Source organism: Sciurus carolinensis, chromosome 6 (genome assembly GCF_902686445.1).
Source record: "Sciurus carolinensis chromosome 6, mSciCar1.2, whole genome shotgun sequence".
NCBI lineage: Eukaryota > Metazoa > Chordata > Mammalia > Rodentia > Sciuridae > Sciurus > Sciurus carolinensis.
The window spans coordinates 59,054,436-59,071,181 of record NC_062218.1 but is presented as its reverse complement, the minus strand read 5'-3'; the positions used below and the strand labels follow the sequence as shown (position 1 = coordinate 59,071,181).

The following is a 16,746-nucleotide window of genomic DNA, read 5'->3' as shown; positions in this document are numbered from 1 at the left end:
GATTTTTAAATTATACTGTAGCTGACAAAACTTCTGATTTTATAGTTAATTTATTTAGTCTGAGTTGTAGACTACTTGACAATATAAGACCTAAGTTTATTTTTTGTAAACTAATAATTCATTTGGTGCTGGTCTATTTTGATGGGTTTGTAACCAATATTATTCTTCAGAAGGGGACCTGCTTCTTTAAGGGAAGAATTACTCTTCTCAAACTACAGAATAATGTGCTAAGCAGTGCTAAATAGTTCTCTATGAAGAAAACAAATCACTGCATTTATCTCTGTAGGCGGTTTGTTCAGAGGCCTCTTGTCTAAATATAAATGTTTGTCTGATTGGCTACAGCATGTCTTTCAGCATTAGGCTTTTAGGAACAGTTTTATGCTCTTCACTAAGGATATCTTAATCAGATCTCTTAATGTTGTTTAGACAAGGTGACTCTGTCAAGTGCAAGCAAGTCTGTGACCTCTCTCAAAACTTAGAATGTAGAAACACAATTGTGAAAGAAAAATACCATTTCTCTAAGCCAACTTTAATTTCTTTAAAGACATTTTAATTTATTTAGCTGAAATTTTTAGATAGTTTTTTTGTAAACAAACTGTATCAAATCTGTATATGTTGTAATAAAGCTTCTTATGCTAGGAGTTTATTGAAAGTGTTCCAGAAGTAAACAAAAATCAACTCGTATGATGATTAAAAAAAACTCTAGTTTGGGCCAGAGAAGATAGTGTTCTTTAATGTTGTCCAGGAAACCCTGCTTGCTTGCCAAGCCTAACATAGGAAAAGTCAGCCTGCAGAGCCACTGATGGAGCCATGTGAACAGCCTGGAGTTGTGTGCCTTGTTCCTGTGGCTAGGAGGCTGGTGATGGAATCACCCACACAGGGCTTTTTAATGGACCCATAAAAGCTCTTAGCTTCCTCAGGGGGTCAGCAGAGTTGTTGAATCTTAATTTTTTTTTTTTTAAATGTATGAGTTTTGTATAAATAATAAAGAACTCCTTATTTTGTATTACATCTAATGCTTCCAGTGTTGGTCATAGAAAGCTGATGTTTCATGTAAAAGATGGACTCTGAAAAACATTCCACTAATGGCGTGGCAGCATGGAGAGCCTCTTAGTGATCGTGTCCGCAGTATTATTGTAGAAGATTGATCTTTTCTGTTCTACATAACATTTGAATAGCTCCTATTGTGACTTTTCAGCCAGTGACTTATTTATCTGAGTTTCTCCATGGAAGTGGCAGTGAAAAGTATGTTGAATGTTAATTCTGGTGACTGTAACCAATTTCATCTTGCTAAATTAATGTTTTGTACAATTTCTGAACTGTATACATTTTGTTACAGAGTACTTTTTTCCAGTTCCAGTAAATTATGAAAAGGAAGTTAATATGAAAAAGTGTAAGCAGTAGCCTTTTTTGTTTGAATTAAGTCTAGGCCTGAGGCCTGGAAGCTTGCAAAGTTTTGGCAGAATGGTAATCTATAATTCATACCATTGGGTCACAGTCATTTTTCATTCTTCATTATGTTATCTAACTCTGCAGCATAAATGGCAGGCCACTGTTGTGTGTGCATTAAAATGATCTTTCTTACACTTTAGAGGGTTTGATTAGTTCAGATCTATCATCTCAACCTGACTATTTTTGAATATCAAGGTGGGAGTTTTAGTTGAAAGAAGAGAAAATGAAGATCAGGCAGCCAAAACCAAGTAGCTATTTCAATTGTGCCTTTAAGCTGTATCAGAAGGGCATTTGTACAGCTTTATATAGCTGAGGTTGGCTTCTTTAGAAGAGCTGACTTTTATTTACTTATAGTTATTGACAGCACTTCTACTGTAGTTAGAGGTGAAGGTGGTGTGCATGAACTTTTAAGAACATGCTCCCAGATACTAGAGAGTGAGTTTGAGTTTTTCTCCTGAAATGACCTGGGTTCACCTGGGTCAACTCCCTCCTGAGTGGAGCAGGCTAAACAAGATGGCAAAAGACTTTGAAACCTGCTTTCTGCTTGGATGATAAGCATGTGGCAGGACAGGCATGTTAGTATTACATTACTGTAACAAATACCTGAGGTAAGTCAACTTAAAAAAAGAAAGACTTATTTTGGCTCACAGTTTTGGTAGTGTCAGTTTATGACTGACTGTTGCTTTGGGCCTGTGGCAGCATGGTACATCGTGGCAGAGTCCCCTTCACCTCCTGACTGGGAAATAAAAAGGAGAGAAAGACCACATTTCCTTGATAGCCTTTGAAGGCATGCCCCATGACCAGAAGACCTCCGTGCAATGCTGTATCTCTTAGAGATTCCCCACTCCTAATAGCTTCTCAGGCTGGTTACAAAGCCTTTAACAATGGGGACATGTCATATACTAACTATAGCAATAGAATTTTCTGCCTTTTCAGAGAAGATATAGAATTAAATCCAAAGGGAACATTTCACATTGAAGGGCCTGAGCTCAAACAAGTACACAGAACAGCAAAATATCAATACGAATTCACTGTACAGGAGGTTGAGGTAACCTTTATGCTGGAAGCCAAGAGGAGAGAGCAGATTACTGAGTTGTGTTTTAAGATTAACAGATAAATTTTTCACTGTGGTACATGGAACATCCCTCCCTCCCCTTTATTTCCTCTCCTCAGCAATTCAGGGCTCTTGAAGAAGGTATGGGCACCCTTGGGTCAGGATGTGAGTTAGATTCTAACAGCTGCTCCTGAAGACCTTACATCAGCAACTGGAGCTAGGAGGTGGAATACAAGAGCGTGTTCTATTAATTTTCAAACAAGTGGGTGTCATATCACCTAGAGAACCTGTTCAATGAGATTCCAGGGCCAGCTCCAGGATTTCTGATTCCCAGGGTTTGGGGTGGAGGCCAGGACTTTGGCAGCTCTAACTTCCTGCTGCTGGTACTCTTTTTTTTTAAATTTATTTTTATTGTAAACAAATGGGATATATGTTGTTTCTGTTTGTACATGGAGTAACAGCATACCATTTGCATAATCATACATTTACATAGGGTAATGATGTTTGATTCATTCCGTTATTTTTCCCTCCGCCCCCTTCCCACCTCTCTTTTCCCTCTACACAGTCCCTCCCTCCTTCCTCCATTCTTGCCCCCCTCCCACCCCCCATTATGTGTCATCATCCGCTTATCAGTAAGATCATTCGTCTTTTGGATTTTTGAGATTGGCTTATCTCACTTAACATGATATTCTCCAATTTCATCCATTTGCCTGCAAATGCCATAATTTTTTTATTCTTTATAGCTGAGTAATATTCCATTGTATATAGATGCCACAGTTTCTTTATCCATCAATTGAAGGACATCTAGGATGGTTCCACAATCTGGCTATTGTGAACTGAGTAGCTATGAACATTGATGTGGCTGTATCTCTGTAGTATGCTGATTTTAAGTCCTTTGGGTATAGGCCAAGGAGTGGGATAGCTGGGTCAAATGGTGGGTCCATTCCAAGTTTTCTAAGGAATCTCCACACTGCTTTCCACAGTGGCTGCACTAATTTGCAGCCCCATGCTGGTACTCTTAACACACTTAAATTTCAGTGTGAATAATACTAGAAAATTGTGTTCATTCAGAAGCACAAGGCTGGAAACACTTGTATAGAAACCAAGTGCTGGGAAATTAAAGATTAGAATTCATTAGGAGAGATTAATAAATTTAAAAATGTTGGGATTTGGTGCTTCTCCAACCCTACCACCACAATCCCTGAACAACGCTGAAGGTCTGCATCTTCCACAGACGAACTGGCTGCCCTGGGAGACTTTCACTCTTCCTCTCCTCTTTCCTTGTTAGCTTGTTGCAAAGGACCAAATAAAACCTGGTGTGGTGGGGCGTGTCTGTGACTAGTGTCTCTCGAGGCTACAGCAGGAGGATAGCATCAAGGCCAGTCTGAGCAATCTAGTGAAACTCTCAAAATGAAAAGGACTGGGAATGTAGCTCACTGGTAGACCTCCCGGGTTCAATCTCCATACTGCAAAAAATAAAAACTAGCAAAGGACAACAGAACAAAATTGAACCACTGTTAGAGGGTGGACAGTAGCACCACCCACTCATCATCCTCACCCCACCTGACCTGTTACTCTGAAGTTTGACTCCTTTGTACTTTTAACTTCCCTAGATTGTAGAGAAGCCCATTAAAAACTGGGCATGTTTAATAGTTAATTCCTCAAGGGAAACAAATGGGAGGGCCTTGTGCCAGGTGATAACAGAACATGCAGGCACCTTGTGTGTTTTGTTGAGGAAACTTGGCAAGAAAGCATCAGGAAATGATCCAAAGTGGAGGGACTGTTGCCATCTATCTGGCCTGTGTTCATTATGAAACTAGTTTGCTTTCAAGTCACTTGTAAACTGAAGGTAACAGGGCTTAGTGGAGGGTGTTGGGGTGGGGGACAGTTAAGGGAGAAATTTTGGCTTAGCTCTCTAAAATCAGACGAGCTGGACATTTTAAAGCAAACCCAGAGTGTTAGTCCTGCCTGATGTGTGGTAGAAGAACCTCACCAACTTTCTTGTTGCCCTGAGACTCATTTTGACTCTGCAGTGCCATTTTCAATCTAGACTTGGGCTATGACCTCATAGGGCTTCTTCAGTGAAACTGTCACTACCTGCCTCAGCCTCTTGTTATCTAGGGCAAACCTGAGAGCCCTCCTTAAACCTTCCTCTCAATAGCAAAATACACTTAGTTCTGTGTGGGGCAGTCCACCCACCCCAAGTCATGGCTTCTTTAGCAGATCTGAAAGCTTTTACCCACACCACACAACACTTGCTAAGTATCCAAAGCTTAAAACTGACTTGCTAAACTGCAATTTTAATGGAAAGCTCCTGGGGAAAAGCCAGTCTTTAACTTGCTCAGGACAGAGCTTACCTAGGCCAGTAGAATTCAGACCCTCAAGCCCCCATGAGATAAAAAGTACTGGACACGTCTTCAATAAATGTGTTTCTTGGTGAATTAATTATGCACATTATCAAAATGTTATTATTATACATATAGGGACTGAGGGTGTGGCTCAGTGGTAGAGCAGTTGTTGGGCATATTCATGGCTCTAGATTTGATCCCTAGCACCACAAATATAACTAAAGTCGAAGATCTTTTTTTCTGCACTCTAGTGGCAAATCTTGCCCATATTATCCTCTGGACTGAGATTTTTTTCCTGGTTATCTTAAAACAAGTACCTTACGTTTAAAGGTCCTCAATGTTTTTTAAATGGCTGACACACTAATTAGCACTTATGCTGGAGAGAAAATGAATCATTTACAATAGGAAGAGAAAGGCTGTGTTGAGGGAGCTGGGAATCCACAGACCTCCATTCCAGTCCTTGCACTGCTACTAACTGGCTGGGACACTTTTTAGGTCATTCATTCTCTCTTGCCTTCAGTTCCCTTATTTGTAAACTGAGCAGTGGGTTAGTTGGCTTCCAAGACCTTATCTAGCTCTACGTATTCTATGAAGTGCAGTATTTATTTTTTGTGTGTATATATACACACCAAGTTCCACTGATAGTCTGATATGTACACATCTGTTATAGGACAGATATATTCTTGCGGTGGTAGGTTAAACCCCAAACAAGTCAAGTGATTTAGTTCTGCTCAAAGCCCCCAAATATATCTTTGCCAATATTAGTGTGCCTTTCTGTAACAAAAAATAGTACCTAGAATGTATCTGTAGTTGCCTTAGTAACTCCTCACATTTGCACATTGCGTGTATCTTGCTCTTCCCCCAAGACTTTATAACTATGGTAGCTGGCTTCATATTATTTTATAAAAGTCTTCAATAGACTTAGATGTGTGAAATTATTTGCCCAAGATCAAAGTTGTTGAAGTGAGAGTTAGAAAGCCTCAGTCTTCTCATTCTGTCTCAGTTTGTTTAATTTATAGTTAACTAGAAACATGGAAATTCACGTAGAAATAACAAAAAGTACTGGATGCTAGGAATGAAAGAAAAAAGTCAGTCATTGACCATAAATTATAATTTTAAAATGAATAATCCTTAGGGGGCTAAGGGTGTAACTCAGTGTTGGGATGCTTAGCATGTACAAGGCTCTGGTCAACCCCCAGCACGACCAAAAGGGATAAAAATCAGTAATTCGAAACTATCAATATGCACAGAGGTTGGTGAACCTATTAAAACACTGCATGGGTAAAAACCCATTTCTTAATCTACCTTTTGGGAACACAACTAAGAATGAAGAATCAAAAGACCTTTGCACATGCGTTTGATGTACCTAACCTCAGAGTGTCTTAATTTTTAGGGTGCACTCTAAAAAACTTGGTTATGGCAAAATGATAAAGTCTTTATGTCAAGAAGATAAAGTCCAGGGGCTGGGGTTGTGGCTCAGTGGTAGAGCACTTGCCTAGCATGTGTGAGACACTGGGTTCGAGTCTCAGCACTGCGTATAAATAAATGAATCAAATAAAGGTCCATCGACAACTAAAAAAAAATAATAATAAAGGCCAGATATTGTTTATTGCTCTATCCCCAATCCTGGGACACTGCATGGCACAGCACATAGTAGGTGATGGATAAATACTGGGCTGGGGGTATAGCTCATTGGTACCTACCTCAAGGCCCTGGGTCTGATCCCCAGCATTGCAAAAACAAAAATTTATTCTGGAAACAGCTGTGGGTACTAGGAAATCACCAATAGCTATCACATTGCTAGATATTTGGACATTGACTAAATCTTGTTAGCTGATGTACAGATTCCCTGCTGCTGGCTCTAGCTACCATTTAAGTCTCATAATTCTAAGAAATAGTAACAGAAATCATGGCAAGTTGACTTGGGTAAAGCCAAAGCTTGTTTTCATTCCCATCCTCTGGTCATTTTGTGGAAAATGGCTCACAAAAGTGATACCTAATTGAAGTTATCCATGGATTGAAAAATCTGAGATAAAATACGCTCCTTGGGCTTGTTTGTAGTGGTGGTGTATGCTTTCATTCCTCTAAGCTGGAGGACAGGAAGGCAACTGAGGCACCAAATGGTGGTCAAATTTCATTCTTTAAAAACAAATTTTTTTTTTAGTTGTGTATGGACCTTTATTTATTTAATGCACTGCTAAGGATCAAACCCAGTGCTTCACACATTCGAGGCAAGTGCTTAAACACTAAACCACAATCCCAGATCTAAATTTCATTCTTCATTGACATTCCTTTATCTGATGGGATTTTGTAAGACATTCATATATTGGAATTTTGTGGAGTCAATGCTGAAATATAAGGTGTTAGCTTTCTGTATTCCATCAAATACTGTATCGTAGATGTTAGAGGCTAAAGACATTAAAAAGTAGCAGAGTAAAGAAACCAGACTTGTAGATAGTAGAACCCTAGCCTGTTTCCTCATCTGTAAAGTAGACATGGTTCCACCAACCACCACTATTACTCACCACTCAGCAGGATTGCTGAGTGGGGAGAAGTCAGAAAAGCATGCACAGTACTGGGTACAGACACAGGGAAACATCCTTATTGGGCAACTCATAAAGCCTGGGTGATAAGAAAATTTTGATTGGGCATCTTTTATTTTTCCAATACCAGGGATTGAACCCAGAGACGCTTAACCACTGAGTCACATCCTCAGCCTTTTACATTTTGAGACAGACACTTGGTAAGTTGACAAGGGCCTCTCTATGTTGCCGAGGTTGACTTTGAATTTGTGATCCTCCTGCCTCAGCCTCCTGAGCCACTGGGATTACAGGTGTGCACCACCATGCCTGGCTAGATTGGACATCTTTCAGCAACCTCAAAGGTCTTTAAAATTTGTTCTAGTACTAAACTCGGTGTTCTATGGAAGAGCAGAAATAGCTTTACTTCATATTTGTGTAAAGTTATTTAAAGTACATAGATGTGGAAGGTTGACAGAAAATTTGTTTTAGTATATGCAAATGATTAGTCCTACTATAGTGAGGGTCAAAAAAATGGCAAGAAAACTCTTAAAATGAGTGCATTGTCCTGTGAACAAATTAAACATCAATAAAAATACTTCAAATACATTTTGCCAAGGAAGGACAAAACCTAGAATACACTATAAAAAGCAATCCAATTTGAAATTGCTAGAAATAAACCTATCTGGAGGTCATATTCCAAAGTCAAGTTAAGTTGCTAAGGCAAAAACTTTAAAGTTGCCCTTGAAAAACCCACTAGGAGGACCATATACATATATTTCTCTTAAAAGCAGCTCAAAAGTCAGATTTCCCTGCTAGCATCCCCGATTGTGCCAGTTAAGTTTTTGTCAAAATACCAGATGTCAATAGCATAAAGTATGTTATTTTGGATCAGTTTCAGTCCATGGTCTGCTGCTCTGTTGCTTTGTCCGAGGTGAGGCAGAACATCATTGGAGAGGAGAGCTGGCAGCTCGTGGCAGCCAGGCAGTAGAGGAAGAGGAATTGGGAAGGGAGAGACCCACACCTGGGATAAGGTAGAGTCCTGAAGGGCATGCTGCCTCTGCCCCCAGTGATCTCTTTCCTCCAATCATGCCCACTTGCCTAGTTTTCCAGCACAGTCCATTCAGGTATCAATGGATTAATCCATGGATGAATTATGCCCTCATGATCCAATAATTTCCCCAGACCCACCTGTGAACCTTGCTGCACTGGGGACCAAACCTTTGAAACATGAGACTTTGGGGGACATTCTGGATCTGAACCACAACACATATTAAATAGTTGGCTTGTGTTTACTGGTCATGATGTTTGTGTGTGTTGTGTGTTGTGTGTATATGTATTTAAATTTCTTTTTGTGGTTGGACATGGACAGCATGCTTTTGCTTATTTTTTGTATGCGGTGCTGACTGAACCCAGTACCTCACAGGTTAGGCAAGTGCTCTGCCACTGAGCTCCAGCCCCTTGTTTGGATATATTTTTTAACACAAGCAACATGCTCAGTGCTTCTGAATACAACCATGGAGGGATCCCACTGATGAACTGCAAATTCACAATTCTTGTCTGATGGTTGGTCTAGGGCATAATTTCTTGAGTTCAACAAGTGAAGCTGACCATACTATTTAAATGAGAATTATATATTTATGGCTAAGTGCATATAGTTCAAGTACAAATTAAATGTAATGTATGACTCAATGGCACTGTGCTTCCGTTTTAGAAATAGCTGTGTATATGGCTTCACTCTCTAGCAATCTTATATAAAATGCTGAACACGACCCAAAGTAATAAATTCATTTTAAATTGTAACTCACCACACACACATGTATATATGACAAAAGATTAACAAAATATTTACACATTTTATTATGTGCCATGTTCTTGACTTATCTCATCCAGTTTTATTTTGTTTAAAAAATATTTAGGTTGAAACTCACAAATAGTTTTCTTGATCCCTAACTGGGATCAAGACAAACCTATAGTTTGAAGAAAATGAATTGGAATATTTCAAGAAAGATTTTAACTACTCAGATAATCATGTAAGAAAGACAATATCTTGGGGTTAAGGAAAACAAGCCAAGCAACATTTGTCCATAATATTTTTAATACTTTTCCACTTTTAAATACTGGTTTTAATTTTGTGATTGTAACATGGAAGATCCAACTTTATTATTTTTAAAAAAATCATCAGAATCATAAAGCTATTATAGTTACACTCTACACACTCCCAAGGTATTTTAAAATGATTATGTTTTGAGTCTGTAGATGAACAATGACAATAATCCAAATACATCATTTGTACAACCTGGACTAAATACTGGTGAAGTGTTTAATTGGACAAACAACTGATAAGCTTGAAGATAACCAGCACAATTTCACAAGAGCTCAGCCCAACTAAAATTTTTTCAACAGCAATTGACACTGATGTATAGGTATACAAATTAGTTGATGAAACTGAACAAACAGGAAACTCATTCTTCCTTTTCCCTATTTTGCCTTCTTCCCACCTCTTAAGAGACATCCCCCTCTTTGGTCTTGCTGCCTCTGCAGCAATCCCAAATCAAGTGCTGCAATGATCCTTCCCCACTGTAAAACTGGAAGTCCTGAATTCCAACACTGCTTCCTCAATTGAGTGGGCATTCAGGGACAAAATCCCCACAACACCAATATTTTTCAGGTTTCTAACACGGCACAAAAGTGAGTGTAAAAGTGGGGGAAAGAGAATTATGTGTGGATGAGAAAATATCATGAATATTCAGCATATAAGAATTGGCCAAATGAAAATGATTCTAGAGGGTCTGAATATTGTCTAAAAGGCCAGTGCCTCTCCAAATTTTGACCTCTTTTGAACTCTTCATATTCTGGAACTCATTTCTAAATCTGATGAGGCAGAATTTACTCCGGTGAAGTACCAGTGCAGTTATCTAAATGTAAAATGTATCTTTACTTTTCTTCCTTTTTTTAAATACAAATATTTTTAGTGTAATCATTTTATTTACAGAAGAAATTGCAAAAGTATATCACATTTAGTGCAAATGCAACTAATGATTAGATTTAGATACTGTTTTGTAAACTTTCCATATCTATGTAAAATAAAGCTATCCAATTTAGTTATGAAAGAGCTACTTGTCTGTGTTCATGTATTTACCAGAAATGGCAGAGAAACATTAATAGTGGGAGATTTGTTTTTTAAGATTCCCATCAGCGCCTATGGTGAGTAAATCTTCCCTCCCAATCCCTCCCATTCTCCCATCCCAACCCCACAGCTGATTGTAAAATAAAATACACATTTGAGGTATAAACTTTTCTTTTTTAAATGTCACAATATAAAATGTTAACTGGTGATGTAGTAAACTGGTATGATAATTTGTCTTATTTGCCTTACTAGCATTACCACCATATAGGCACTTTTCCACATAGTCAAATTATGAACAGTATTTTTCTGTAATAAGGCATATTCCATGCACATCATTTAAAGAAAGGTAAATTAAAAAATAGAAAAGATTTATGGAGCGTGAAATCTGCGTGCATGTAATGTAAGCATATGTTTTATATGTATTTTTCTCTCTGTACAGAATAATAAATATTACTATATCTGATGCAAGTAATTCACTTCCAGGATTGTGCATATTAAGTGATCAGACTAATCCCATCATTAAATTATCACCTTGCATTTATCATTAGACTCCATTACCACGTATGGAATATATACAGGGCATGTTCTATGTGACATGATTTTCTCCTTTACAAAATGGGTCTGATTTCTGTGTTTCTAAAGAGATAAACAACTCAGCAAAGCATCTACAAAATACCTCTGATTTATATAAATACATTTGTGTATAAACACAATGAAGATTTTTTGAAGTGGGCAGTCATTTTGACTTCAATGAGTACCATTCCTTGCCTCAACTCCATGCTTCAAGGTTTTTTCCACAGAGAACTAAAACTAAAAAAGATATTATACATGTTAAGTTCTTTTAGCAACTAGGGAAAGCATTTCAATTTGAATCATGTAAAATCCTTTACTGCTGGCTGAAGTTTCTGATCAAGAGGCAGAGAGGAGCACTGCAAAGGTATACAGGTTTTCTATGTACACCTTTGCCACATATTTTCTTAAACCAACCCAAACTATAGCAAACATGTTACCGAATACTAGAAATACTGAATCAAATGTCAAACTCAAAGTCTGATTTGCTTTAAAAAGTAATACCATAAATTCTTTTAGAAATTTCATGAAAACATGAGCTCATTTTATCCTGACCATTTTACTAGAAAGTAGTCTACCACAAGATTTGTGCAAATATTTCTGTCTGAAGGCAGGTAGAACCAATTTAGGAATTACTAAATTGTGTTTGCAACAAACTGAAAAAAAATTTGTAGCATAGTACACAACTAAAAAATACAATAGAAATATGAAGATATCTGGGGGAAAAATAAAGCTTTTCACTCTTTCTCCATCAGAACTAAGGTTCTTCATAGGAGTAAGATTATAGAAAAGGCAAAAATCACAAGTTATTGACAGCCCTCGTTATTAAGAGACAAATGACAACACGAATCATTATAGAAATCAGCAGCAATGAATTCTATGATTATACAAAGCAAAAATTCAAAAAAAATTCTGGACACAGATTTGACTGTGGACCTGAAAAAAGAACCCCATCTGGATATTTGGTGCACAGAAAGCACACGCCCCATGTGCATTTACCTTTTGTGCTTTTCTTTTGTGCACAAACTTTGAAACAACCAAGGATCTTAGGCTGGACCATAGGAAAATTAAAAATTCTGAAAAAGTTCCCCAAAATTAAAGCATCAATTTCTAGTTGTGATCTGAATTTGATTTTTTTCTCTTCTGAGCAAGCAAATAAAAATATAGCCATATACATGTAATTTTACATGTATTTATAGTTATATGCTGAGCCAGGAGATCTAGCAGGAGACAGCTAGTGTTAGATGTTCAGCTTTACTATTGCAATATTTCTTCATTTTTGTACATAAGGTCAAGGTCTTGGGTCACACACAAGGCTGTAGATCCTATGTTCCAGCTTAGAGCATTCAATATTTTCTTTTTGTTCTCCAACATGGAATGTCACACAGCCTTGCTTCCGACACTGCAGAAAAGAAAATGACAAGTAGAATCCTCAGCACTATATTACTAACAGCTGCAAGACTACCAGAACAGCCTCCTCCCACCTTCATAATTCATGGAATACATAGAATCTCTATTAAAATTTACCTTTTATGAACTTTTACCTTCATTAATGTAAAATTATCAATCTTACATATTTGAAGTTCATCTCAGCAAGGAATAGAATATATAAAGGAATCTTCTGAAAGTGAAAACTTTCATTGTTTGCTATCAGGGATTGAACCCAGGTGAGTTAAAACACTGAGTCACATCCCCTGCCTGTTATTTTTAATTTAGAGACAGGGTCTTGTTAAGTTACTCAGGGTATGTCTAACTAAGTTGCTGGCGCAGGCTTTGAACTTGTGATCCTCCTGCCTCAGATCCAGTTGCTGGGATAAAAGCTGGTGCCACTGTGCCCAACTGTGATGAGAGAAAACTTTAAAAAGAGCAAAATGCTATTCATAAACAAAGAAGAAATCACCCAGGATAGGTCTCTGCAGTTTTATGCCATAAATTGGTATTTCTTCCTCTTTCAATAAAACTATGTCACACAATACCATTTATCAAGCATTTTAAAAATTTACTCAAACTATGGAAGATGGGTCTATCTTACTTAACCAACAACCAGGTGCTGAGATTGTGGCTCATTGGTAGAATGCTTGCCTGGCATGTGTGAGGCACTGGGTTCAATTCTCAGTACCACATATAAATAAATAAATAAAATAAAGGTCCACTGACAACTAAAAACTAAAAAAGAAACAAACAACCATGCTCAAATCCATTGACAAAGAGTTCTGACTCTATTAAATATTTTTGGAACTCATTAACTTTACAGAACTTCTCTAAAGATGATACACACTATTGAAACTTACTATCTAAAATTAAGTGTGTTAGCATTCCAAGGGTTTCAAAGCTAGGATCTCCTTAAACATTTTTCATAACTGTTGTGAAAAATTGCTACTCTAAGATTTTCACCATATGTTAAAACTTAAATTTAGATCTTTGTCAGAAAAAAATTCAAACTGGACTCAACCAGGGCTGAGATTCAGCCAGTCAATCTTTTCAGTTATATCTTTCTATACATACACAAATATCCACAAACAATGCTATGTCCTTCCCTAGAGAGGAATTTTACAAAAAGACCCTTCTAGGTCCACAAATGAAAAATATATATGCATGTATGTATACATGCATATCACACACCCAGTAAAATACTGCTCCAAATCCAACATTCTAGAGGCAAATGCTATTAATAACTTGGCATGTTTATTTCAAAATGTTTACATGTTCTGTATACAACTACATTGTGATTTCTCTTGTCTAATACAAGGTTATATTTTGTCTTGCTTAACTGAATATCCAGGTTGCTTTAGTAAGGAAGTCAACATAAAATGTCAAAAGGGAGGCCCTTCTAGTAAGGTTGAGGTGAAGAAGAGGAAAGGCAGATGTTTAGTCTTGGTTAGGGTAAAACAAACGCTTTAGAAACCTAAGGTCACAGCAAGAGACATCTAGCTAAGTAAATAACAAGTGTGCTACCTAGATGAGTCATAAATTTTCTAGTGTATTTGATAAAAATGGCACAGAGACAGAATCAATAAGTAATGTATCCAGATGTAGCTTTAACAATCCTAAAGTACCAAATGTTCTAAAAACAGTAATGTACTTATGTGGCACACTTAATGCTTTAAGAGAAAGAATTCCTTAAACGTTAGGTTGTATTAACAAATGCTAACATTCAAGTAACTAAGACTGGAACCTGTTAAATATTTTCAGTAACCTTTTCCCTGGGACAAACTAAATATCTGAAATATCAATGTGCTACGTCATGCTAACGTCTGACAGTAAATTTAGCCTTTATCGTTATTTTTTTAAACAAAGACAAAACAGCATTAGAAATCAGACTCAATGGACCAAAATATGCTTCAATTCACTCAAAGTAAGAGAAACCATTAAAACTCCACTAAGACAGAATGAATATATTTTGTCTATCAAGATGGGAAAAAATCTGAAAATTTCATTTCATACACTGTGTGAGAGAGTATGTAGAAATAGGCACTCCAATCCATTATCGTTGGTGAGAAGGTAAATTAATATACCCTCTATAGAGGTGATACCTAAACTACAAATGCAAGAACCCCTAGTAGAAGCAGCAGTACATTTAGTAATTTATCTTATATATAAATTTCAAGTCCATAATAACATATGAATATAATTGTAATATTGTCCTAGTAAAAATTAGAAAAATATTTTATACCAAATACAGAACTAACTAAATTATGTATACCCATATAATGGATACTGTATAGCCATTAAAAAAATAACTAAAAAGGTCCTTACCACTATGGTAAGAACTTCAAGATAAAATAAGTGCAAACACAAGATGCAGAACAGTATACAGAATGCTGCCTTCTCTTTAACAACACTAAAAAATGTGAAGTGAAAGAGGCACTTGCATTTGCTTGTTCAGGCCATTAGAAAAAAAATCTCTAGGAGCCAGTTGTAGAGGCTGAGGCAGGAGGATAACAGCCTAGAGAACTTAGTGAGACTGTCTCAAAATAAAAAAGGGCTGGGAATGTGCCTCAGAGGTGAAGCACCCCTGGGTTCAGTTCCCAGTACCACGAGAACAAAAAACAAAACCAAATCTCTAGGAAGTTACTCAAGAAACCAGTATATATCATATATCACGATATATATATGATACTCTACATAGATTACACAGTATATAATTACATAATACATAATTTTTTTTATTGGTGGGCAAAATAAATGAATAGGGGATGACCACTTCACACTTGTGACTTTTAAAAAATATTAAAGTATCACTTATTAAAAAAATTAAAGATTCCAGCTCCTTGCATAAAGATGTTCAGTGCAATAAAAATACAGAACCAACCCAGGCATTATTATGATATTAGTCAATAAATTCTGTAAATTCCTGTAACAGATACTGAAAGAATGAGTTTTATTCTTCATATGGACATAGAGTAAAGATTATTGTTAAATGAAAAAAGCAAACTACAAAATACTAAGTATAGAATAAATGCATTTTTTGAAACACTTGAAAATATGTCAGTATATGCACAGAAAAGTTTGGAAGAACATACACAAAGAATAACAGTTTCTAGGAAAGGAAAGAACTTTGTGAATTTGCATTTCTAAAGTTATATAGTTATATGCAAATTCCCTGTACTCTTTCCTTTCCTTTAAGTAAGCATTTAGTGGAGGTGAACAAATGAGTTTTAAAAGTTACAACCTACAATCCTCATCTGGGAACATCACAAATACAGCAACTAGTTTCAACAACTAAATTTTAATATCTGCAGAGTGATACTAGTCAAATAAAATTAACATAACTCCAGTACCTGTTTATACTAGAACAAAATAGGTTTTCCTGCAGTTTTTTCTTGAACATAAGAAGTAAAACGTTTTAGAAATTTAGGATACTCTCGCTTTGCCACTGCCCTTAACACTGAGGCTGGTGCCCATCCTCCAGGATTCACTGCAAGATAAAGGAAAATTAAATCCTATTAAGACCTAATTCTCCATACACATGCAACATACTTACTTTGTTCCTTTGCTTTTTAAAGCTTCCTCATGCTGGAACACTTAGCATCTCTTAAAGTCACTATTAATTCCTTAATACTAACCCATCAGATATCATCAGAAAGCAAATAAGAAAGCATTTATTATCTTTCTTAATTTTCAGTTCTCTAAATTATATGCAAATATTAGTACATAAACGTTTTAAGTAATTTAGGGTGTACTTGTTCATCAACCTCTAATATAATTAAATAGTAACTCAGATATAATTGTTTCTTTAAGCGTATTAGTAGTTATGGCCCTGAGTAAAGAAGGAGGTTTAAGTATTTGATAAGGGAGACTGCAATGACTACTGCAGGTGCAAAGTGGGTGTAGTAAGGAGCAAAGGCAAATGATGAAAAGGGTTGTCCAACAGTATGCCAAAGTGAAATATACATGAAACCAACAGCTAATAAAGACTGAGAGAACAGTGATTCAGAATAATAGAAGCCTGAGCACAAGAAAAAAACTATCTTCCCCCCACTGTTCTAATCCTAAGTATAAATACGTTCTATCAGGAAAATCTAATAAAATGGTTCTTAAAATCAAGAATATATATATGGATAGTGACCTAGAGATAAAGTTTTAAAATTTGTAAATTCTCATGTTATAGGGTTTAGGGTGAAATTCAGCAAGTGAATTTTCAAAACCTACCAGATAACTCTTAATAAACAT

General features: G+C 36.6%; 1 protein-coding gene across 1 annotated transcript in view; it reads right to left on the bottom strand.

Annotated features, from left to right (window-relative positions):
- Nucleotides 1-9,219: 9,219 nt before the first annotated feature.
- Cert1 (ceramide transporter 1) overlaps nt 9,220-16,746 on the bottom strand; it is a 112,024-nt gene continuing 104,497 nt past the window's right edge. Inside the window, 2 exon segments of the mRNA XM_047555712.1 lie at nt 9,220-12,475; nt 15,855-15,991. Of these exon segments, the coding sequence (XP_047411668.1) occupies nt 15,864-15,991 (128 nt within the window). The 3' untranslated portion in view covers nt 9,220-12,475; nt 15,855-15,863.